The sequence below is a fragment of the Trachurus trachurus genome, assembly GCF_905171665.1.
Source record: "Trachurus trachurus genome assembly, chromosome: 6".
NCBI classification, from domain to species: Eukaryota; Metazoa; Chordata; class Actinopteri; order Carangiformes; family Carangidae; genus Trachurus; species Trachurus trachurus.
Genome location: NC_139897.1, coordinates 16,904,631 through 16,930,327, shown reverse-complemented (window position 1 = coordinate 16,930,327; position 25,697 = coordinate 16,904,631). Strand labels below are relative to the sequence as shown.

The window sequence follows — 25,697 nt, the reverse complement described above, 5'->3', positions numbered from 1 at the left end:
TATATGAAGAATTTGATCTAATGAGCTGCAAAACACCACAATATGTGGCATTTTATATTCATATTAACATCAGTAATTTCACTTAGTTTCTATTATTTTAACAAAAAATGTCAACCACATTCCCGGGCCTGTCCAATTCACATTATTATTTCCATTAAGTTAATGTTTGCACTTTGTTTTCTGTGATTCAAGTCATGGTAAAATAAGTGTAAGGTCTCAGATGTTTGGATGTATTGAATTCAACTAATGTCCTCAGTCGGAGTCACAAAAGGGAAATCACCCGGACGCCAGAACAATTAAGTAACTTTGTTAAAAATACCTGAAAACCAGCAGCTACCTGAACGTAACAAAAGAAAAAAACTGTTATATTGTATTATATATTATATAATATTTGTCATTTACCAGGAGACGCCGAGTTAAACATAATCATATTGTACAAAAGACAGCAGGTGCGTTGAAATAACAGTTTTGTGTTTATTATGTACACATGTGAAGAGCATAACGGTGAGAAAGTAACAACATAAATGAAAAACAGGAAAACCATCCTCTAAACTTCAGACCGTTTTGGTTTCGTAAACAACAACAAAAATCCTCAGGCAGTTTCTTGCTGATCAAACAGTTTTTTGTTTTTACAAATCAACCAGTTTCAGACTCTTTTCAGCTCTGACTCTAAACCTTTCACTCACGTATCCTGTGTTTCTGTCCCTGACCCGGTCACTCGTTGTAGCGCGACAGTTTGAGTCGGGGGATGATGTTCATGGACTGCAGCTCCTGGAACAGCAGCTTGCAGGCGTACGGGATTCGCAGGGAGGAAACGTGACAGGACGACTTACAGTAGTGACACCTGGATGGAGGGCAGAGAAACCAGAGGAGATTACCGACTGATCAACCACCATCGACTAGAAAAAAGCTTTAACATCCTAATCTGAATCCACAAATTGAGTTTTCCTAAACAAATAAATGGTACATCTCACGTTTATTTTCCAGATTTAGCCCAAAGGTGCAGCCTCAGTTGCAGCCAGTAAGAGGTGGCGTAGAATAATAAATTATAAAACATACATTTTTAAAGCCTTATCCTGTTAAATCCTGCAATAAATGTGAATTATCAATCTTGCCAACGTTACATTTCTAGTTAATTAATACACGCTGGATCATCACGCCGGAGCGGCCATGAGTAAATGACACCAAGCTCTGATGTTCACTGTTCAAGAGAACTTACAACAACTTTGTGAAAAGGTCAAGCTGCGCTCAACAGACGTCCCTGTCATCCACAGTTTCTCCTCTAAGTTACGAGATAGCGCAGTCGTCTCGTGCTTCAGATTTGTATTTGTTCACCACCACGGTGTCCAACTTACCACCCGGAGTATCCCAACAGGCCGCACTGGCCGCACACGTCCACCTCGAAGGCGTCGCTGGAGATCATGAGGCGCTCCAGCAGCAACATGCTCGCTCCGTAGCCGATCAGACAGTCCCTCTCCATCTCGCCCAGACGCAGACCTCCGTCTCTGGAGCGGCCCTCCGTCGGCTGCCTGGTGGTCGGACAGACACGTTCAGACGGGTGACACAGAGGAATATAGTGTCTTAATCCACCTGCTACACATCTATACATCTACATCTATATCCACACACACACACACACACACACACAGACACACCCCTTGTTTTGTTTTATGTTTATTATTACCTGGTTAGAACAGCTCTGGGGCCTCGGGCTCTGGCGTGCATTTTGTCGAGGACCATGTGCTTCAGTTTCTGATAATACACTGGTCCAAAGTAGATGTAAGCCTCCAGTGGTTCTCTGAGGAAAATACAGCACATACACACCAATAATTCATCCATACACATCCAGTCAACACTAAAACCATGAACATGTGTATCAGGATACAATTAAGTATCATCAAAAAGTCAGTTACCAACAATAAAATACCATCTCTCTTTTAGTATTTGTGTATATTATCTGATGATGCTGCTTTAAAAACAAGATGCTGGAAACCGCATCATGACAATGGTGCATTCAGGTGTCTCAGGGAAGCGTAGATGTCCTTTTACGAGCTCCAGTATGACGTTGGAAGATCAACAACATCCTAGTCCTCCAGATCAGAGATTGATCAGTTGATCCACCATCTCTCCTTTTGGGAGATGGATTCATACACAGTGGACTTATCTCCTGACTGCTTCAGTAGAAAACAGCTGAGTAAATATGCTTGTGTGCAGCCTGGAGAGGCATGTTCCAGGATTAAAACAGTGTTTGATCACAGCGGCATGACAATAAAATTATGACATAATCTTGAGAACATAAAGTGCTCAATATGGTGGATATGAGGATTTTGTAAAATCGCGCAATTCAAGTTTCATGCACTGAAACCCCCCCCCCCCAAAAAAAAATGAACATAACCTTAAAGGGATAGTTCAACATTTTGGCAAATTGGCCAGTAGGTTCGTTACCTTTAATTGTCGGTGCAGGCTATTTTTAGAATGGCCGAGCCGAGTGGCTCGTAACAACTTTGTCTCATAACGTTCTGTTATTCTCTCACAGCGTGGTGAATGTGCAGGTCACAACTTGTCCACCAGAGCGTTTTGGAGTTGTTGGATTCTGTATTTGGTGAGTTTGATGAGGGAAACAAAGAAATCCCACTAGCCTCCGTAGCGTAGCTCTGAACAGCTCGCGGCTCTGCTCTGCTGTTCTAAAAATAGCTTGCACCGACAATTAAAGGTAACGAACCTACTGCTATGACTATAGGGATTATGGCAAAGGGCCAATTTGCCAAAATGTTGAACTATCCCTTTAAAGAAAAACACACTTTTGGAAAACGCTGAATACGTCATGAGTTTATGAGTTGTGGTAAATGAGGTAAAACATTGTTTTTTATTACCCAGTGATCCCCGAGGTGACGTAGTCTTTGCCCTGGTAGTTGTATCCGTAACGGATGAGATCCTCACACACGTCCTTCACCTTGCTGCCTCCGAAGGCCGTGCCGTAGTGAAACCGTCCGTCCAGGACTCCGGCCTTACCAGCAAGCAGCTCAATCAACTTCCCGACCTGACAGAATCAGACAAAAACAGAACAATGGCTTCATTCTTCGACGTGATAAACACGTTTTTTGTGATTTACAATGTTTCCTGGCACCACATGTTGATATTGTGGCGGAGGTTTGGTTTCACACATGTACACCTCGGGGTGGGGCCGGCGGTCTAAGGATGACTGATTTCAACAATTCCACTGAGGTCGCACCCAGAGGACCCCTGACCCTGTCACATAAAAGGAAACACCTACTCTCATTTCACTCTCAGGCCGCAGAAACATCCTCCCGAGCCAGACATTTCTGAGTCTTTTCCATGACAACCACAGCTTGCAAACACGCTGGCACTGACAACTTCAGCAGTAAAGATCATTCAAGTTTTTACAGTGTAGGGGACAAAAAGCAGAGGCAGCTACGGAGCCAAGTTTTGTGTCATTCACATTCAGCGCCATCCTACAGTTCAGATATACTGCGCTCGTTTGATAAAACTTCCACACACGGCAACAGGAGCCGGCGTCGCTGGCAGCCGTCGCTGCGGCAACAAATATCTGTTTGTGAACAGTAAGATTGCTGCTTAGCGCCGTCAATGGACGTGTGCTCTGGAAGCCAATGATAACCCAGAGAGGAGAGGAGCAGGGATAATGAGGGTTTTGTCTCAGAAGAAGAGGCGACACAAACTTATGAAGAGCGACGACGGTGAACACAGAGAGACCGAGGTGGTGACTCAGACCGAGCTCACCGCCAAAACACACAGATGCCGACTGTGCACAGGTTCTGGATTAGGTGTCAAATTATCACCTTCACGCTAAAACTAAGGTCGATATCAGCTCCCTGGTGAATGTCATGCAGTGCATCTGAGCTGAAAAAACAAGGTTAATCGTTGATTAATCATTTGAGTAAAAAATAAAATAAATAATTAACACAAATTGGTTGGTAGTAGGTGACGACAGGGACCGTACCGTCATTCTGGAGGGATATCCGTGAGGGTTCATGATGATATCTGGACAGATGCCCGTGTCACAGAAAGGCATGTCCTCCTGTGGCACGATGAGGCCGCAAACACCTGAAACACACACACACACACACACACACACACACACACACACACACACACACACACACACACACACACACACACACACACACACACACACACACACACACACACACACACACACAAACATGCATTTAGGACCTGAAGCCGCTTGTGTTGAGTTTTTCTTGTTGTTTTGCAAAACACCATTTGTTTTAGGTTGTATGCTGCTTTGATTTAGTATTATGAGTGTTCATCTTTTGTGGTGGTTTTTCTTTTTTTAACTAAATATTTTGTGTGACTGACCTGGACATGAACAATCTTTATTGAGTTACCTTGAATTAATGTTGTGAAATACAGCCAGCTGAACAGATTAAAAAACAAATAAATAAAATAACTCATTAACTCATTTATCAAGCCAAAAAAAGTCAAACATTCCCTGATTTCAGCTTCAGGATTAGATTTGTTATCAACCTTCGTAGACAAATTTAGAAAGAAAATATGTCCGCTGCAGCTACATTAGTACATCTTCCATTTTAAGAAAATATTTTAACAACATTTGTCCGTTAACCTCACTGACCTCTCAGTTCTGATTTTAAAAAAATAGGAAAACTTGTGATAAAACTAAATTGTGTTGTGTGTATTGCTGCTGGCCGCCTGGTGTGGACCTCATGACATTTCCATACTCATGTGGACAGACGGGGGGTCCTCCTCTTTTGATTCACATGACATGGGGGACAAGCGCTCTGGTAGCCTGGAGTTTAAGTGTGAGTGCAAATGTTTGCCGAGGGGCCGAAGCACTCTTCCCTGGCCAGGGTAAACAGATTGTAGGCCCATTTGCAAATGAAAAAAAAAGAGAGAGAGGAGAGAAGAGAAGGAGAGCAGGAAGTGGAGAAAGGTGCTTAGTTTGACAGGGAGACCGGGATTACACATCCATGACTTTCAGTTCAGCTCGGAGGAAGTGGAGGGGATCAACTGGAGAGGAGAAATTGAAACCGAGCACGTGGGAAAAATTCACTATGAGCCGAGCGGCGAGCGACGTAGCACACGGCCGACCGCCGAGGCCTTACAGGATGTTGTAACAGGATGTTGACGACCGGGAACAAGTGCAACAACTTACTGGAAAGTCATCCAACAGCAGGAAGAAGGTGAAAAGAAAAGAAAAAGAGTAAAAAGGCGAGTACGACGGAGCCAGAAGAGAAGGAGAAAGGGGGTAAAAACAAAAACGAAAGAAAAGGCGGCTCACAACAAAAAAAAAGTTTTGAATATCAGGATAAAAGTAGGATGAAAGAGGAAAGACAGGAGCAGGAAGGGAAGTGGAAAATGGTGAAGAAGGTGAAGAAAGAGAGAGTGAGTGAGTGAGAGAGAGGCAGTAGTTCCCATATCAGACATCCTCAGTGTTGTTTGTTTTGTGTGAAAGTGAATGATAAAAGAGGCATGAAATCAGCAGAGAAAGGCAAGACAACAGCAAGGGTCCAGCTCAGCTCATACAGCTCCACGCTGGAGGCTCGCACAATGGGCCCCTACTACTGACAACCACTCCACCGCCTCCCCCTCCTCCACAGCTGTGTGTGTGTGTGTGTGTGTGTGTGTGTGTGTGTGTGTGACCAGTAAATAATTAACTTATTCTGCTCTGCTGACCAGGACTTATGAGACTAGTCATGAGTAGCTGGGAGATCTATCGCTGCAGCCAAATTCACTTCTAATTAAACAATAAAACTTTGATTTAGGAGTCGATTCAAATTATTTCTCAAGTGGTTGATTCCACAAATGAAAAAATAAAAAATTAGTTTTTTTCATTTACAAGCTTTTCTACCTGCTAAAGTCAGAGCAAACACCTGAAGGCGACTGCGCAGAATGCCGATTAGAAAACTAGTCAAACATCAGCTGCACATCTGGGTGTTTCCATCCAGATCTCCTCCAGCTCACCCCACGGCGACCCCTTCGCTCTCTGTCACCGAGACAGAAGACTTCAGGACCCGTCTCATCCCGAGCTGACCGCCCAGTGGCCACCACGTTAATGAAGAGAGTAAATTATGCATGGCGCCAGTTAGCTTTTTGATTAAAACATCATACAAGGCCTCTATAGGGGAGGTGCTGCAAAACAATGGAGGTTGTAAACACTTTTTCCCCAGTAGCGGCAGAATACTGCTGGGGTGTAATAAATTTGCATAGTCTGGCACAGGACAAAGAGCCAATTAATTGAAAAGAGCTCTTGAAAGATGAGGACAGGGGGGCAGTGACAGAGCAACAGCCACTGGGACTTGACTCAACAAATGCTCCGACACAGAGACGACCACTGATTTTTTTCTTTTTCTTTAACAATCTCACCACAGGTCCTTGAAGTGGTGAATATTAATGTCATTTTGTGTTTTGTGCACATTCGGGTTTGAGCTCGACATGCCGCCCTTTCGTTTTAGAGAAGAGAAGAACGGCGGTGTGACGGTGCGGTGTGAGGTCGGCACCTTTCTGTCCGTGACGACTGCTGAATTTGTCTCCGATCTCCGGTCTCCTCGTCTGCCTCAGGAGGATCTTGATGAGGAACGCGTCCTCGGCGTTGGATGAGATCATCACCTTCTCGATGTACGAGTCCGTCGAGCCCTTGTAGCTGCAAACAAAACAAGATGAATTAACACTTGTTGTTTTTTTTTCCAGAGGCGTTTAACAAGAAATCAAAGTTCTTTTTGCTTTTCCAGGTGGGAGCTGAACAGGTGGGTGTGTTGAAGGCGGTGGGGAGGGGGCCGGCGTGCGCTCACCTGATGGGCACGTCTCTGTACTGCGGCTGGCCTGGCTGGGTACTGCCCTCCAGTGGCGCCTGGGTGACGGTTGGCATCGACTTGTTCACCAACACCTGCTTGTTCTCCACGCGCTCACCTGTGGAGACACGAGATCCATCACACGTTACAATAAGACGTATGTGTGTGTGTGTGTGTGTGGCTCACACAAAGTCCAGACAACGACCGTGTGTCACGTGCAACTGTGAGTTAGTACAAGTACAGTCTGTAAACTATAGTCATCTGTTTATTGATCTCTTATGTTTGCAGGACTAGCTGCTCTACAACTTGACTTCTTTTTACCGTAACACTCAAACTTGAATAATGAGACAATTTATTCATCGTAAAACGTCACATACATTTTCATTATGAAGTAATTTTAGAATTCAAATGTGAGCATTAACTTATTTTAAAGATTGAAACTTTAAAAACAGACTTCAGCCCATTTTGTTATTGTATCCTGCGTGTGAAAACAAAACAAAAAAAAACAAAAACTGCACATCCGGTGCCATGAATGCCCCCCAGCCCCAACCTGCTGCCTCACTTCTTTTACACCTCCTGTTGTTTTGTGTTAAGCTGATTCACGCTGTAACTTACTGTTTTTAAATACCAAGGATATCACCATCATGTTGCTGTCTATACAAACACCTTTAAGCAAGTTGCTACATGACAGTATATTAACATTTTTAATGATCCTGTGTATTATTTATGAGAGTAAATCACATTTCCTGGAGCAGTGGAGTCTGGTGAGGAGCAGCAAGGCATGCTGGGACTCCACCAGTCCTGCTGGGACTCACCGGGGGAGCAGATACCGTCAGCGTCCAGGATGTTGTGCCTCCAGACGGGCTTTCGCGTGGCAGCGTCCAGCATGGGCCCCATCACCTTGTCAAAGGTCTGGTTGGTGTATCGCCGCAGTGTGCACTTGGCATTTTTATAGACGAGGCACCGGCCGAATCCTGGAGAGAGAAAGCGTGAATTAAACCCTCCCTTTTACCTGAACTGGACGGTTATTATTATAATAAACGTCTCCAAACAGCTGCTCATCCTCTAAGTCAAACTGACCTCTGTCGAGCGAGGCTTTGTTGAGGACGAGAGCGTCCTCAATGTCGTAGCCGCTGTAGCTCATCACGGCCACGGTGGCGTTCTGACCGGCCGGGAGCTTCTCGAAGTCGATGAGCTCGATGGTTTTGGTTTTGACCATGGGCCTCTGAGGATACGCCAGCAGGTACATCAGCGTGTCGATGCGGTTCCTCTGGTTGTAGCCGATGGTTCCTGGAGGAGAGACACAAGTAACTGTAACTTCACAAGTATCCTTAAGTTACATTCCCCTTTCCGGCGTTTCACTCCACCTGTTGAGTGTCCTGACTGTTTCTAGACCAATTATCAGGAGCGTTTGATCTCCGCGTGGGGAGGGTCGGGGCCGGGCCTGGTTAGCGTCGTCGACTCGGAGCACCGACAGCGGAGGAACGGGGCCAGTTATGGCATAAAGCCTGGCCCTCCCTGGAAGCCTTGACATTTGTCAGATGCTATTACTTCACAATCAGGCTACAAGCACAGAGTCTCTGATAATAGGCCTGGGCCACACAACCAGATTTGCACATGTATAGGCCCGTCCACACAAAACAGACAAGGCAGAGGATATTGTGCCAAATATAGTTCCAGTCTGTGTTTTTGTAAAGATTGGGGGGGAGGAGAGGACGGATGGAGGTAAAGCAGTGGGGTGGGGGTGGGTGGGGGGGTGGGTGGGGGGGGGGGGGACAGAGGTTCTTACGAATGTTAGCGGGGACGTTTGGGGAAGTTTTGGTTTCCAAGGAGCTGCGGGTGCGCACTCTGTGGTCTTTCGCAGCTGAGCACACTGACCCCCTGAGCACAGCCAGAGCAGACACAATGAATTGCTAATGACACTCTGGGTGACTGGCAGGGAAAGGGCCTCCGCACACACAGCACAATGGAGAACCTACACAAGCCCCCCATGTTTGATGTCCACGCACATACACACAGTGACACACACAGTGACACACACACACACACACACATAAGAAAAAACACTCAATCACACATACAAATGTATTCTGACAAGAGGTAGAGCAGAAGCAGGAGTTTTGGGGGAGACGAACCAGCGGGCTTCTTGTATCCATGTTGTTTGTTATTCTAATGTCCTTTTGTATGATTTTCACTTGAGCAAATACAACTCTAAACTCTGAACCAGCAGATTTAGGAGGCTTAAGAACAGTGTTCATGTGAGATCAATTTACTGTAAGTGTCTGTGCGCGCTCAGAGGTAAACACTGCAGCTGTGTGGAGGATGTTTAAGGAGGGATTTGAGATCTTCACACTTTAAAAAAAAAAGACCCGCTCGCAGATTGAAGCTGCTACCTGCTCAGCTGACTCTTTCTTACCCATGGCCTGTTTGCCCATAGCGCACTGGTATGTGTTCCTGGGCGACTGGTTGTGGTGGGGGTAAGGAATGAGGCCGGCACACACCCCGAGCAGTGTGAAGGGCTCTATCTCCAAGTGTGTGGTGTCTCTGCAAGAGATTAAAATATATAAATAAAAGAGGAAATGAACACAACAAAGAAAAAACAGAAGAATTATTTCCCTGTGTTTTTTTGTCAGAGGAACCAGGAGCCACTTACTTGTTGATCATGTGCTCATAAAGGGCAATCTGACAGTCGTTCTCCTCATTGACGTCCAGGTACTCCACCAGGCCCTCGTGCAGGAAATCCTCGAAGGTTCTGAGTTACAGAAACGATAAAAACCAGACGACACGATTATAAAAAAAAAGCTTCACCAATCTGTTACTGTACACGATTATGTATATCTGCTTCAGATATCAGTTCTCCTGACTCTCAGCCTCACCTGTAGCCCTGAGACAGATCTTCAATGTGTTTGTTTTTCACCATCGGCTGTCCCCTCTTCACGATGATGTACGGCCTGATGGGGAACAATAAAATACAGAAAGTCTTTATTGTGATTCTGGTTCAAAAAAGATAAAGCAACAAATTCAAACTTAAAACAAATGCATCATACAAAAACTTGTATAGTTTTACTTGGACAGTGTGCATATCAATAACATTAGGTATCGGTTTGTAGGTCTCATGTCTTCTCTCACCTGCAGAGACGACCTCCATCAGATGAGATGTAGACGCAGCGGTCGGTCAAGTTTGTGGAGATCGACACAAACTCGTTGATGAAACCCGCCCTGCGCATCAGCCTGAAGGTGTGGACCAGTTTATGATGGTCTCTGATCACACCGAGGATGTTACCTGTGGGAGGGAGACAGGAGACAGGTGAACGTGGATAGAGACCGAGTTCAGGCTGAACTGCAGGAACAGTGACATGCTGTTCACAGCTGTTGTTCGTTCTTTGTTCTATGTAATAACTGTCAGATGCAGTTGTTTCCTGTTTGTCTGAAGCTGGATGGTCCGTCACCAATGAATGAATCCATCCGTTATTTTCTCAATTAATCATCACGTCCGTAAACTGTCAGAGGACAGTGAAAAATGCCTGTCGCTGCGCCCAGATCTGACGTCTTCAAATGACTCTTTTTTTCCCCACCAAATTGGTCTGAGATGCAAAGACGTGATGTTTTAGATTCATAGTCCACAGAACATAAGTAAATGGACTTTTTTTCCTGAAAAAACAAACCAACAAGAGACGTTTTAAATGATGGATCAAAAAGCTACAGCAGGTTAGATATGAACCAGTGCTTTGGTTAAACTCACATCCTCAATCTCTGTGCTGAAAGAAAAGACAAAAAAGTGTGCACATAGTACAGTAGAGTCACTCTGGACCTCTGTGACTGGCGAAAGCGGAGTTGAAAATGCCTGCAGGGGTTTGTTCATATCAAGTCTGACAGACAAATGAGTGGAGAACAGAGGAGACACTGTGCTCTGCCTCTGTGTGAGGGCGCATTTGCAGCGAACACACTCTGAAGGGCTTTGACACCTGCTGCTACCAACTAATTAAATGGTATGGCAGCTAATATAATTTGACAGTTATCAGCAGTGAGACAAACATATACAGTAATTAAGGGGCCAAGTTCTGACTCAAGAATAATACCTACTGCTGCCATGAAATTAATGACTTATCAGCAGTCCAGCAAAATGCAAAATTACCGTCTGTAAACTAAACAGAATATTTTTCCCTTCATGTTCATAAGCAATGAATTTAAAACAGGGAGGATTAGACTTTCTTTTCAAGTGATCTAAAGCAAAAGCATCCAGTGCTAATTCTCTCTGTGCTTATTTATTTATTTATTAGGCTCCACCGGCGCAGAAGCAGCTTTACCATTGAGGAAGACGAGGAAGACGCTCGGGTAGGAGAGCTCCTCTCCACACAGCAGGTTCACGTCTTCCACCCCGAGGTTGAACGCCAGTTTGATGATCGGACCGTCCTCCATGTCGGTGGTGATGTGGGTCATCAGGGCCAAGTTCTTCACCAGACCACAGGCCTACAGAAACCATACAGGTGTTTAAAAGACGTGCATGTTTTCTATTAACAACACTGCACACGACACAAGAATACGACACCAGCAGCATTCGTGAAAATCAAAACAATACTTAATGGACATCTTCTTCACAACCAGGTCAGCTACATATAAGCAAAATGGATAATAACTTTCCTGTTTCCCTGTTTCTATTTCACACAATTACAAATACTGCTTGATCTCAGAGTGGTCTTTGTCTGATGATTCATAAAACCAGACCTTCACAAAGAAGCAAAAGGCTTTTAGTAAATTATAACTGGCACACAACTTGTTAAATTACATTCAGTGAAACTAATCAGTATGCCGTCATCGTAGGGCTTTAAATTGTAGACAAAGGAGACCTGTAAGTGTTTCTACTCTGGATTTTACTTGTAATGTTCCAACAAATCCAAATCAAATCTGATCCCATGTTTCTGATTCAGTGGACTGTTGACAGTCAAAACACTGTCACCACTTCACTGTGTCTGTAGGACCGGGGCAGGAGCAGGTGTGGCCCCGCTGCTCACTCACCTCTCCCTCGGGAGTGTCGGACGGACACAGCATGCCCCACTGTGACGGCTGCAGAGACCGTGGCCCGCTGACCTTCCTGGTCTTCTCAAACTGGGAGGAGATCCTGGTCATCATGCCGAGGGCCGAGATGAAGGAGAGACGAGAGAGGACCTGTGTGACGCCCTGACGGTCCATCTTGAATCTCTTCAGTGACCAGTTTCCCTGTGGACAGAAAAGAATAAAACAATACAACATCTGTGTTTTCTGTTCTTAATTAACCTGCTTATCAACACACTGGCCGACACGTGGGACTGAATGTGTGTTGTTGCCTTCACCTCAATGATTCAAGAGGTTTGCGTGATTAAAATTACACCACACTGCTTTGATCAGTGTTTTCATCTTAGACTTTTTATTTTATTTTTTTATTTCTAGGTGCAAACTGGTGGACTTAAGTTTTGAGGTATTTATGCTGTTTTAAACCACTATTACAGAGCACTTCCTTCAGGTATGTATGTGTCTAAAAAAAACAAACATCAAACAATAACAAAGCATCTGATAAAATAGTAATAACATTGAATATACAGTTAACAGGTTCTCAGCAACAGGTGCTGAGTATGAGTTTTTGAGTCTATTCAGCAGGGTTTTTATTCTTGAACCATGTTTCTGTGTCCTTCATACGTTCTCAGATGTGGTCACACTCACAGTAGATATGGCGTTGACCATGCCGTTGGTGATCTGATCCTGCCGCATGTGTTTCACCACATCAAACTGAGCTGCTCTTTGCTTCGGGATGATTTGATCGGCGATTTTCTTCAGCTCAGAGTTGAACTTCTTGAACAGATCTTCAAACAGCAGAGACAGAAGCTAGAAAAAGAGACAGCGACACCACTGTTACAGTGTTTTCTTTAAATGCAGTATTCATTTGATTTATTATTCTATTGATACTATTCACTTGTCGAGTCTCCAAACTAAACTGAGTGAGAACAACAACAGTCGTTTCAGAGTGCGAGTCGTCACCGTTTCTTCTTCACACAGACTCTCAGATCTCTTGGCACGCTACAGCTGCTCATGTCCCTAATCAGGTACATTTACAGTCAGATTTAATAACCAGGTGTGCCGGCTCACTGATAAGCCTGACCTGGCCACTGTCCCAGGTCCCTGTCCTCCTCCGCCAGGCCTACAGGAGGCAACCGCCCTCACAGCCCCCTCCCACCACCCTGTGCATTAGCATACATCAAAACAAACAGGCAGCGCTGCTTGAAATTAATAAAGAAATTAAGCTTCCGCTGCGCAGCCAGGCCAATTAGTTGAATGTCAGGGAACCATAATTGGAGAGTGAGGAGATTGCTGGCGTTGTTAGTGTGTAAGCCCCCTATTGAAAGAGGGCTCTGTGCTCCCCCTCCTACCATCTCCTGCTCCTTATACAGAGCAGGTTGGGGGGGGGGAAATTAAAGGCCTTAAGACAGCAGTAATTACATTATCAGAGCCGGGCCTGCGGATTAGCTCAATCGCTCCAGTCAAGGCAGCAATTCTATTGTCACGGTGCTGAAAAATCCCCCTTGCTTCCTCAGCCTCAGGATTTTGGTGCCACCGCATATCTCTCTCCTGACAAAGCCAGACTGAAATACAGGGGGAGGTGGGGCGAAAACAAAACAGGGAAAAACAAAGCTGAGGAAAAAATAATGAGAGTCTTATTAAAGAGGTGGCGGCGGGAACAAAAGATGCAGGTGAGAGATCGGGGCTGGAGGAGCCGCTGTCCTCTGGTCAGTTCCTGTGATCCATTCACACTAAAGCATGAGTGCGTTATTCTTTTACGTTTCTATAATTAATAAGCAGCAAACGTGTTTTGTTTTCCTGTGGCTCTACGAGTGAAAAAAAGGCGGTTCACAGACACAAATGAATGAAATGAATAAACACCCAGTTCCACAGGGTGCCTTTAAAGTCCCGGCTGAAGTCTGGCTCATTAACAGTTTCCTGTTGATCAGCTGACAAATAAACTGAACTTAATTAGTCCGATGTTTTTCATCGTGGAAGGTGAAGTATTCAATTAGGTATTGTACGAGCTGTAAACGAGACCACATGAGGACAGGTGCATGGAGACCTACCTGTCCAGCCAACTCCAGACGTTTGTTGCCATAGTAATCTCTGTCGTCCACCTTGTTGTCGCCCTGGGCCAGGATCACTCTCCTCACCATCACGGCCAGGTAAATACACTTGGCCCTGAAGTTAAACTCTTTGACCTGCAGCCAAAACACAAAACGTTGTTGTGAGACCTGTGTGTGTGTGTGTGTGTGTGAATGATCATCACCCATGATTCACGTCTGTGTTGTTTACGTACAGGAACGTGTGTGAGGATGAGCGACGCCAGCAGCTCTCGGGCTTCCTCCATCTTCGTCTTCTTGGGGCCGCCCCACATGCGCTGCCTCCGCACTTTGTTCCCGAGGTACCGCAGGGCCTGAGACGCAGAGCATCACAACAACACAACAGCAGAGGTCAGGGAGCAGAGCAAAACTTTAAAATATACGTAGATTAAACACCAAATTTTATCTACCCACCCAATTTTTAAAAAAAGCCAAGTACCAAATACATCAATATCAGTTGCAATTCACACGTTATTTTATATATGTTCACTGCTTTATTGTGTCATCAAACAGCCTTTTCCTTTGTAATTACTGCACTATTACACACAAGTGCACCAACAGCACAGGTCGGCTGTTTGAATCAGAAAGAGCTCAAGGGTACATGAACATTTCTCAGAGGCATTTCTAACTATAACAACACTGTGTTTTTCAACTGACCCCATTCACAACAGGACAGAGCTCTGTGCTTCTGTGTTTGTGCTCTTGCTATTCTTCCATATTCAATCTATTGCAGGTAATGCACCGACGATGTTCAATTACTTGACGTAACCCCCACATCAGATAACATGAACAATCCCTTTAGTATCCTGAGTTTGTGCCTCAGTGCTGACTAGAAAGGTCTTACGTTAGAAAGTGTCCAGATGTGTCCCTGGAAATTAATAAAAGATAAGTCAACAGGTCTAAACATGTTATATTTTTGTGTGATTCTGCATTTTTTTGACATCAAAGAAAAGTAACAGACTGGAAAACAACAAAGGGTGGATGGAGGACATGACACAGAGGCCCCCAGGTCCAGTCAAATTGGGGGCATTGCAATTATAAGGTCTGGATTTTAGGCTCTATGATGCCCCACAACTCGTGCTTCATTTCTTTAAGTTAGCTTGATGCCAGTTTTACTGTGAAATGATCAACATGTGTGGGGCACAGAAAACACATGTATCAGGGTTGTGTGAAGTCAAGTGAATTACAAAGGGCACAGAGCGCGCACACACACCAAACACCTGAGTCAGTGTGTCTCTGCAGCCCTCTACACATCTATAGAGGAGGTCAAAGGTTAATGAGGCTAAAGACTTTATGCAAGACCACCCACCCTGCCATGTTATATATATATAATTCATCAGTGTTCAGATATTGAGGATTCATCACTAAAAAATAAAAAGATGACAGTGAAACTTGCTTTAGGCAGATTAGTTATCATAATCTGATAACAATGTTTCTCAAGCCTTATCTGCCTTTAATTATATAGATTTAGGCCTCATTGTGCACAATACAATGACCCAATGAATACCATGAAAAGACATCATGGAGGCTGGCAGACAGACGAACCAGAGAGCTGCTGCGACCGGTTGCTAGGAAGCAAATATGGCCTCATCAATGCATCAGTGGCTCCTCTAACAACATAATCTTTATGAAAAACAAATTGGCCGATTGCATTCATCTGTAGATGTCAAAGAAAACATGTGGGCCTCCTGAATAACGCATGAAAAGCATTACTTAACAGGCTGTAAGACAAAACCTTGGTCATCTGATCACAGAGAGACAAAGAAAATACCTTCTGTCAGCAGCGGTTAATGGCCGACAGAGTCAATGGGCGCACGTCAGGGCGGCTCATAACTCAATATGGTTGTTTATTGAATTACAGCTGAATCATCCTACACATTTCTCTCGTCCAAACAGGCTGTGATTTAAAACAACAACCAAATTAAAGTTTGGCCTTCTTTACTGCACAGTGGCGACTGCTGTGTGTGTATTTTGAGGTATGATTTTATATACACTCGCCGATAAACGATAAATAAAAATAAAGATGATTGTGTTCGTTCCTGCTGAGTCAGATGACCCATCTGTGAATACACGGGTGGTGACAGCTCACTGCTTCACACTTTATTACATTTGTACAAGAGACTGTAGAATAAACTTGTGGTTTTACACGGGGTCATGTGACTTTCTGACTCTTGTTGTCACTGCGAGGTTGCCAGGCAACCAGCTGAAACTTCAATTAAAATGCAGTGGAAGTGCTAATAGACGGGTCGTCCCACTGTCGGACAGAGCTACGTTAAAGGGCGACAGGTCGTCACCTAATATTTACCCCTCGGATGTGACGAGTGGTATCAACCTTTTAAAGCTAAAGATATCGAATAAGAACATTTACTAAACTCAAACTGTTGATTGAACTAAAATCAAAAACTAACAATAACAAAATGATGCATAGAGGCCGAGATATGTTGATATGGATTTGAATCTACATGTTTTTGATTATGGGTCAAGTTCCAAAAATTAATGATCCCTCATTTCTCAATATGAAACTAAACTAATAGCATCTATTTATCTATACCCTCTCTGCCTGGTAAATCAGCACGTCCCTCAAACTCCACACCCACAATTTGTACTTCAAGTCTCAAGTTCAAGCAGAGAAAAACATGACAACATCATGATTAGGCCACAAACTTTAACTTTTTTCACCCTATATAGTCCTGGCTTGCTCATCAAGTTAGTTTTTTTTAATTATTGCATTTGTGTTGGCTTTTTTGTATTGTAAATACTGAATGGACCTTGTTGTATTTATTGTGCTTTTTTTCCTTATAATTTCCAGTTTTATTTTCATCCTTTGATGCTTTAAAAACATGAGCAATGACTGCATTAAACTGTCCTTAAGAATCAAAGCTTCCTCCTGAGGCTGAATACGACTGCTGAACTGACTTTTATGTGTAGAGTTCACGAAACCTCCCTTTATTTCCATAAAGGGCAGACATGGACCACTGGTGTACCTGAGTCTGTGTGAAGATCTGGGCTTTCTGACACTCCTCCAGGCTCGGGGCGAAGCTGGCCATGACGTGCTCCTCTGTACCAATCATCTGCACGATCTCCTGGTCGCTCTCCACGCCCATACCCTGCGTGGACGACATGGTAACAGTGTGTGGCCTCAGGAATGTGAATTGGACAGAAAGTACGAAGAGAAAGAACATGTGGACTGATCTCAGACTAAAAACCATTTAATATATTGTGTAATATATAAATATTTAATTTGTGAAACCACATAAGCGCCTGTTGGTGAGTGAAAAGCACAAAGAGGAGACATTTTGCGGCGGGAGTAAGTGTGAGTGAGTGTGTGCAGAGGGAGGGAGAGGTGGACTCAGAGTCATAAGGTTGTCTGACATTTGCTTATGGAAATGTGGGGCTGTGGGAACTAATCCCGTCTGTCTCGCACTGGATCTGACGCCGTTTCTCCAGTCGCTGCCAAACACCGATAGAGATGGTGAAGAAGTCGCCCAGGATATACAAGTGCACAGCAAACACGCGAGCACGCAAACTGTGTCCTGTGGATAATGATTTCAGCTCCGCACACTCGACACTCACGAGGTGACATGTTTGGAGAGAGTTGTCCTCGGAGGGAGAGGAGCTCATGATGCCAGCTGGCTGACTGACATTTTCACTGAGAGCAAAAGGGCCACGCGTGGAAATTAATCTGATCAAGTGCAACTGAAACCACCGACTTTGTCAAAACCGTTTATTAAATCCACATATGTATTATGTATGTAATCAACTATTTAAGACAGTTCATGGTGTAATGCTGTAGAAGAGACTTAAAAACAAAAAGGCATCAAATCAGATAAAGTTACACTGGAAGCAAACAAGTTTTTGACTCAGTCTGTGGCGCAACAATGTGCAAAACAGCAGCTCCAACTTGTAACCTGTAGCTGTCTTACGGCGCCCTCTAGTGGACGCAGCAGCTTCACTCGTGTCCCATCATCATCATCATCGTCCAAATCTCTTACCTTGAATATAATGGCGATGGGAGCGTCCTCTGACAGTGTGTTGTGTCTGAGGTAGAATCTGCCTTGTTTAACGATCATATTGGTTCTGCTCTTCTTCTCATGAGTCGAGCTGGAATAAGAAGAACAACGTTTAAAAAAATACGAAAAATAAAAATAACTTTTAGGGGGAAATGTGTTTTTCTTATAAATGTCACGAGAAACAGTCTCAGGTGAGAAAATAACATTTCAAACATTGAAATAAGATTAGTTTAAAAGGTTTAGGCATTAAAATAATAAACAAAAATAACAAAGGGGGCAGAATAAATTATATTCAGTGATAAACACAATACACTATGCTATTCTTTTCATGAAAGCAGGCAAAGTGAAGGAGACTGACCAGCTCTTATCAAAGCTGCCACTTAGACACTTCCAGTTCATTTTACTCAATTAAGAAGCTTCCTCTGTGAAAAACACTTTAGTTACTTTACACAGGTCAACTGATTCACAGGTGAACGTTAATATATCAAAAACTGTCTGCAGCAGTGCATCGACAACAGAAGAAGACGAAGTAAACATAAAGCATGTTTCGAATATTTTCTAAACATGGCTTTGCCGAATTTCAAAAAGGAGAGAAATGAGTCAACACAAAACTATAAACTTAAAAAAAATAATTGACCATAGTTTAAAGCTTGTTTGAAACAGCCTGAATCTGGGCTCAGCCTCAGGCTGAAGTGTTGTGTGTTTCACCGGCGGCTGAACTCAAATCCACGACATTTCTCTCCCTAATCTGCACCAGCTTTAATAAATAAGAGTGTCAGAGAGATGTAGTTACAGCACCTGGTAACCGAGGCTCCCACCGCGCCCTTCCTGTCCTGCTCCACAATGATTCGATTCTTGGACAGCTGCTCTTGGATCAGAATGACTTTCTCCTGACCTTTCACGATGAAGTAACCCCCTGTGAAGAAATGCAGTGTGGCACAGTAATTTAATCAACAGTAAATACCTCGGGCTGTCGTTCTGTGTGTTACGTTTTGGTTTCCATGATGAGGTTGTGTTATGATTGTGTACCTGGATCCAGAGGACATTCATTGAGTTTTGAAAACTCCATGGGCGTTTTCCCCGTGAGAACGCAGTTGGAGCTTCGCAGCATGATCGGCATCCTGAGGAAAGCACAGTTTTACATTAATGACAAACACATATGAGCACGACTGTGGTAATATTCTGTACAAGACTGCTGCAGTTATGAAATAAATAAAAAAAAACATCAATGCAAGTGAGCGTGATTTTTAACTTTGAAGTTTGACTGTGTTATGACCAATAACAGAAAAAACTCTGATACCGTCCAATGGGCAGAGCGTTTCGGATGATTCTCTGACTGCCACGAGTGTACTCTATGTCCACTGTGATGGGCGCCGAGTAGGTCATGTCTCTGAGGCGACACTGTGGAAACAAACACAAACCATGAGCTCAAGCAAGCAAAGTGAAATATTAGATAAGAGTCATATGTAGAGTCATTTTAATGAGTTTAAAGTGGTTTCTTTCCAGTAAAACCAAAGTGATCTTTAAATGTTAGTAAAAGTGCTACAGCTAATGCTTATTTAAAAAGAATAAAAAAGCAAACAAAACAAAAAAACTATCACAGAAGGGAAGCCAGCGGAGGTTGCCAATGAGTACAAGTACCTGGGAACATTTTTTGACAACCTGCTCAAGTTTTCCTCCAACACAGAGGAAATCCTCCAGAAATGCCACCAAAGACAGTATATTCTGAGGAAACTAAAATCTTTTGGGGTCAACAAAGACATTCTCACCACTTTTCTATTATGCCTTCATTGAAAATGTCATAACCTTTTCCTTCAGTTGCTGGTTTCATTCCATCACTCTGCAAAACAGAAATTGCCTGCCACTAAGCACTTTACTTTACTAACTTGTGTGTGTGTGTGTCTGTGCGTGCATGTGTTTTTATCTGTTTATAAACCCTTGACTGCTGTGTTCTTAAGTTTGTTTGTTTTTTTAAAGCTACTTAATGCTCTTTGAATTGCCCCCTGGGGACAAATAAAGTTTTTTTGATTGATTGAGTTGATTTTCCATCAGCTCGATCTTTTAACATAAAAAAACATGCCACTGCTCTCACTAACAAAGTAATCTCACCTCATGAGGCGACACGGGTCTTGTCACGTTGAAGCTCTCTTCGACATCGGGCATGCCGACGTAGATATTGAGGTATCTGGAAGGAAAACATTCAGATATTTTGCCTGAGTGTGTTAAACCACTGCAGTAACTCACAGCAGGTGGAAACAGGTCGTGTGACTTACTTGAGGTACCACATCGGATCAGCATCACTTGTGATTTTCTCGTTCGCTTTCATAATTTTCTTTATCTACAAAGAGATGAAGACATTCATGCTGAAGTCAGGATGAAACTGAAGCAGCTCTAACACACACTGAGACATAATACTGCTGTCACATTTTACCTCCACGTTGATGAAATAGTTGAAAGAGTCGATGTGCTGCTTCACCAGACCTTTCACCTGGAAAACACATTGAGCCGAGAAATAATTTATAGACTGCGATGAACATACATGGCACTGACAGAAAATAATAATAATAATAATAATAATAATAATAATAATAATAATAATAATAATAATAATAATAATATAATTCTCCTTTATGTGACCAGGTAGATACAACAACAGAAAATAGATGTCAATGTCAGACTTCTGTAATTAAACTGATACACAGTCAATTATTGATACACAAGACATCAAATGACTGAGCAAAACTGTTCAGGAAATATCAAGATTTAATATGATTTTACATGAATGCACTTTCTCCATTATAAAACTTTACTGTCTAGAAATTGTCTCTCTTTCAATTTTTTGAAATATAAATCACCCAACATCAATAACCACACAACATAAATGGGGGTACAGTACAGGTGGGTTGTTGTGTTACCTTCAGGAAGGCTGGTAACAGTTTCCATTTTTCCTGTAAAAAACAACAACAACAAAAAAAACAAAATAAGTACCATGTCAATTCTGTTGTTGTCAGGCAGGTTAAGTAATGTGCTCGGGATATTTTTTTACTCTTTGGTTTGTAAGTTAGCCAACTTGGTTGTGGCCACGCGTCAAACCTTGACAGCTGCCAGTAAAATGAAATACACACCAACAAACAACAATAATAAACCGACATATAATCTGTGGTCATTGTATAATTAACACTCATCTCCTCCTACAAACTAGCCAACAGTGTATCTGCAGCTTTGTCGTGATGTCTCTGAGCTGCAGCAGCCACCACGTTAGTGAGAGAGTTTAGCCTCTGAGCTGCTGCTGCTGCTGCTGCTGCTGTGAAACTCGACTCTCCCACGCTCCGTGAACTCACCTCCACGGTGTCGACAGGAGCCGCGAGCTCCTGGGGAGTCAGGTCTCTGAACTCCGCTCCCAACACCTCCATGGTTGTTCACACTGTTCACCTGTAAGAGCACAAAACTCTGGCCATACAGTCTGTGTTGATGTACGGCGTCGGAAGTCGCTGCAGCATGCGTCCCTCTCATGTGTTACACTGTAAAACGTCCGTGTGTATGTCTGTGTAGGTGGGAACCAAAGAACTGGTTCCGCTTCCTTGTAATGAAAAACAAGCAGCGTAATAATAGTTGTTTATCAGTACACATCAGTATTACAAACAAAAGTGATTAATAAACATTTAGTCAGGTAATTTTATTCCGATATACTGATTGTTTATTTGAGCATTTCAACTTTGTTAAAGAATACACATTTACTGGATTTATCTCATAATCCCAAAACAATAATAATTGATAAAACAGGAACAGGAAGACTTTATATGCCCCACCCATTTGATATATTCATTCATTAGACATCTGCAGCGATGGGACTTTATTTCTGCAGAACAGGAGATAGAAACAAATCCTTGAAGCTTTGCAGTCATATGTTTTACATGTCAACAGTTAAACAGCATTGAATGTAGTTTTCATACCTGAGGACATTTTAAAATTGCATATTATGACATAATAAAATGGAGTACTACTCCCACTCTGCGGCACTGCAGGTTTTATGTAGGTAAAGAATTTGAGTATTTTTTCCACATTTAATTACTTGTGTGACTGCAAATTTGTGACTCCATTGTATATAACAAAGATTAAGGTGATTTTATTTGTCCAGGTTACTGTAGAAATTTAGGGACTCCAATATTTTATTTAATAAAGCACTCAATATTTTTTATTGAAACTGTTAATTATAAAAACAAACTCAGTGACTACATAACTCCTGGACTACATTAAGCAGGTCTGTGCTGTATTAACCAAACCACAGTCAGTCTGTGCCTCATGTTCTCCTACAAGGACGTGAGTATCACTGTGTATCAGTGGGAGTGGGTCCTGAAATGTCTGCTGTTGCTGCTGAGTAGTTTGGGATATGCTGTCCCGAGGGAGCGCCCGTGTCTGATGACCACCAGCTCCATCTGACACTGGTCGATGTTGACCAGCACCGTGGTGCTCCTGTCTGTGTTCATGAGGAAGATGACGGTGAAGAGCGCCATCTCAAACTCGGGGCTGGTCCCGATGAAGGTGCTCCCAACAGGCTTCACTAGTTGGTGCCAGCTGAACTGCAGGTTCAAAACATGGTCATCTTGATCCGGCTGCGGAGAGAAACACAAGGATTTTAAAGACAACAGATTACATAACTGGGCTGTTTCCTTCCTAATGAACTGCTACACTTACCAAATCATGCTCTCTGGCTTTGTAGCCTTTGTAGTCCAAGTGCCTGTTTTTTTCTTGAAGGTAGAACTGGATCCAGTTGTGAAAACCGATGATTTCTGTTCCAGATTTTGTCTCTCCAACAAAGACATGCTCAAATCCACAGGAGTCCAGGCTGATGAATGTTTTAGAGCAGAAATACCACACAAAATCATTATATAATTGTTCTCTAAACAACTGTAGTAAATTCCTTGTTTGTTTCAATACAGATTTAATGACATGTCAGTATCTTATGTATGGCTGTCTTAGTATCTCACCCTCTGTTTCTCTGTCTGTGGTAGAGCTGGAACCAGATCAAGTTCAGCTGATTCTTAAACAGCCTCAAGTTTGCGCTGGACTTTCCTTTGCTCACCAGGAACTTATGAGCCCGCTGTGGAGAAATCACATTAATGGCATTCATCATCATGACTCTGGTGCTGGACTTTCTTACAATAAAGAGAGGATCAAATTATCTTTTTATGAAAAATCATCTTTGAAACGTTCCTGTTTTCTATTGTTTGCATATTTATTTGATTACACTTTCACACGTACATATTTTCCTTTAATTTTGCAATTCCATTACATGGATGTAGCAACAAAGTATGTCACTGCAACATGTACAATTGTGTATGTGCCAAGTTAATCTTTGAATCTGATTATTAGATTGATAAATATTATGAGATGCCTCTTTGTTTCGTAATAGGCTTGATTAAAATATGTACATTTCTGTTGGAGAATGAGCACAGGGACTTTGTCCTGGTGCTGGCTACATCGTGTCCATATAATCTTATGCATTTCTCTAAAGTACAACAAGTACTGAATGTCCACATTCTTCCAGTGAAGCTCTTTGGGGAGACCGTTTAATCCAGCGCAGCATTCCACAGCTGCAGACAGATGCTGTTGCTGCTTTCTCTCTCTCTCTCTCTCTCTCTCTCTCTCTCTCTCTCTCTCTCTCTCTCTCTCTCTCTCTCTCTCTCTCTCTCTCTCTCTCTCTCTCTCTCTCTCTCTCTCAAACATTAAGCAATGTGTTCAGTGTTGAACTACGAGTCTCAACTCCCACAGGAGAACAGCTGCAGCTTCAAAACCACAAAACCAGAACCAGTTGGTGGGAAACAAATGTACAACACCAAATGGAAGTTGTTTGTCTTTTCAGTCTGAGACATGCAGAATGAAAACAAACTGATACAGAAAATGAGGTGTGGTGGAGCAGAATTTGGGGATTGAACTGTATAACTGTGTGTGACTTGTGAGATTCAACTAGTTGTAACATGTTGACTGTACCTTCATGACTTCAGTCTGCAGGACGGCATCCAGGAAGAGACTAATCTCAGTCAGCTCCTCTGTTGTGACTCGCTCTGTCACGCCTGTGGACTGCTCATAGTTGTCCAGGAGATTCATGAACCCTGCAGGCACACAAATCAAATTTATTATTACAGGGGCGTCTGCAAAACGACTCTTTTAGGCTCAGAAATGCTCAGAGATGGTTTCTGTCTCTGCTCCATAGACACTCACTGGAGATGGTGGTCATGTTCTTTAGTTTGTTCTCATTTACATTGGAGAACAGTGGCAGTGCGGCGTGATCCTGCACAACGTGGCTGCCCTGGCTCACGTAACTGGCTCTTCCCTGGTCAGAGCAAACACAGAGAGAGTCTTGATGAACAACTCAACAACAGGAGGATGTGTGTGTCATGTGAATAAAACTACATGTTCCACACCTGGACAGATATTGTGTAGTCGACCCCAGGAATCATGCGATTCCCATCCAGCCTCCACAGCTCGTTGAAAAGATTGGATAGTTCCTGGTTTACAGCCGGTCTGTGACAGAGAATATGTGCAACTGACAAGTGCTGACAACCAAAAGAAACATTGTTAATCAAGAGAAACCATTATTTATTATAGGCAACTGTACCTTGATGCATCTAGTCCACTGAGAAACACTGCAAGGAGGACCAGGACGGCACTAAACCTGCTGATTACATAAATGACACATTTTGGATATATATAAGGAGAAAAAAACAACAACAGACTGGTTATTCTGACTTTAGATTTAGTCTGCAGTGATGGTCTGACACAAAAAAAACATTATAGTTCAAGTTTAGTTTATCTAGCACATTAAAAAGTGCCATGTACAATCAATGCAATGAAATGCATTCTGCCCTTGCTCCCTCTCAGAACCTCAAAACAGTAACAACATACAGTATGATAAAAAAAAAACAAAAAAAAACACTGTAATTAAATAACAGTTCTACCAACTGCAACAAAGGGATCCAGCATCTAAACTGAACTTGTGTGTGTTGAGTAAATTCATTTTCAGGCTTATGAAAATAAAAACACAAACCTTGCAGCCATGACTCTCCTTGCACTTTCCACTCCTTCAGCTCAGACTGCAGCAGACAGAGGACTGGCACTTGTCTGCTTTGCTGTATGTTCACTCTCCTCGAGGCACTTAGTTATTAGACCATGTCCATTAACTGCGCATGGGCAAATCTGGACAAAAACTAACTCCTGCAGCTCAGAGGGCCACTAATAATATACTAGTACACTAGTAATATCGACACCAGAGGGCGCTTTGTCCCAGGGAAGTTGCAATACATGTCAAGGCGTCTATCAAAAGCATCATACAGCCTGATCCTTGAAATGCTAATTAATTTCAACGCATCTGTAATAAGTAACGTTATAGTTGACTTTATTCGGTAAAATGGAAAGTCACTGTTGCTCAGACTGCACCTAATAACACTTACCGACACCAGCCTTTACTGTTGATATTCACATGCTTAGTGGTAATAAGTAAATATATAAATACATATTTGAATGCAACTTATTTTGAAGTTAGTTTTATTTGGAGTGCAACTGCATGCATCAGCCTGGTAAAAACGTGAGGCTTTTGATGAGGGAGGGGTAGAAGGTTTGGCAGCAGGGGGCGAGAGAGATCCGCTGAGAGATCAACCTGAATTAGAATTTCGTTTTCTTTGTTGATTTGAATTCACGTGAACACTTTATTTTAATGTGTTTTCAATCCAGAAACAATTAAA

At 42.9% G+C, this 25,697-nt stretch overlaps 2 protein-coding genes across 4 annotated transcripts; both read right to left on the bottom strand.

Moving 5' to 3' along the window:
- Positions 1-490: 490 nt before the first annotated feature.
- Positions 491-21,456, bottom strand: polr3b (polymerase (RNA) III (DNA directed) polypeptide B). Of its 2 annotated transcripts, none has more exons than XM_083972873.1 (28): positions 21,297-21,456; positions 20,871-20,903; positions 20,387-20,443; positions 20,229-20,293; positions 20,065-20,140; positions 19,256-19,356; positions 18,985-19,076; positions 18,754-18,871; positions 17,938-18,046; positions 16,930-17,052; positions 14,143-14,259; positions 13,910-14,044; positions 12,507-12,668; positions 11,826-12,026; positions 11,117-11,279; positions 9,939-10,092; positions 9,686-9,760; positions 9,463-9,561; positions 9,226-9,353; positions 7,890-8,099; positions 7,625-7,783; positions 6,810-6,927; positions 6,519-6,661; positions 3,980-4,083; positions 2,874-3,040; positions 1,685-1,798; positions 1,356-1,529; positions 491-844 (listed from the first exon to the last, which is right to left on the bottom strand). In XM_083972873.1, the coding sequence occupies exons 1-28, from the start codon at positions 21,366-21,368 to the stop codon at positions 715-717; spliced, it is 3,399 nt and encodes a 1,132-aa protein (XP_083828999.1). In that variant the 5' UTR covers positions 21,369-21,456; the 3' UTR covers positions 491-714. The 2 variants fall into 2 exon arrangements, 1 of the variants encoding a protein (XP_083828999.1); XR_014595425.1 differs by having other exon boundaries at positions 690-844; positions 1,356-1,525.
- Positions 21,457-21,988: 532 nt separating this feature from the next.
- Positions 21,989-25,153, bottom strand: endouc (endonuclease, polyU-specific C). Of its 2 annotated transcripts, none has more exons than XM_083973379.1 (8): positions 25,004-25,153; positions 24,575-24,631; positions 24,381-24,480; positions 24,178-24,289; positions 23,947-24,068; positions 22,944-23,056; positions 22,651-22,801; positions 21,989-22,568 (listed from the first exon to the last, which is right to left on the bottom strand). In XM_083973379.1, exons 1-8 carry the CDS (start codon positions 25,012-25,014, stop codon positions 22,293-22,295), a joined length of 942 nt encoding a protein of 313 aa, XP_083829505.1. In that variant the 5' UTR covers positions 25,015-25,153; the 3' UTR covers positions 21,989-22,292. The 2 variants fall into 2 exon arrangements, with proteins under 2 accessions (XP_083829505.1, XP_083829504.1); XM_083973378.1 differs by having other exon boundaries at positions 24,575-24,634; positions 25,004-25,146.
- Positions 25,154-25,697: the final 544 nt, after the last annotated feature.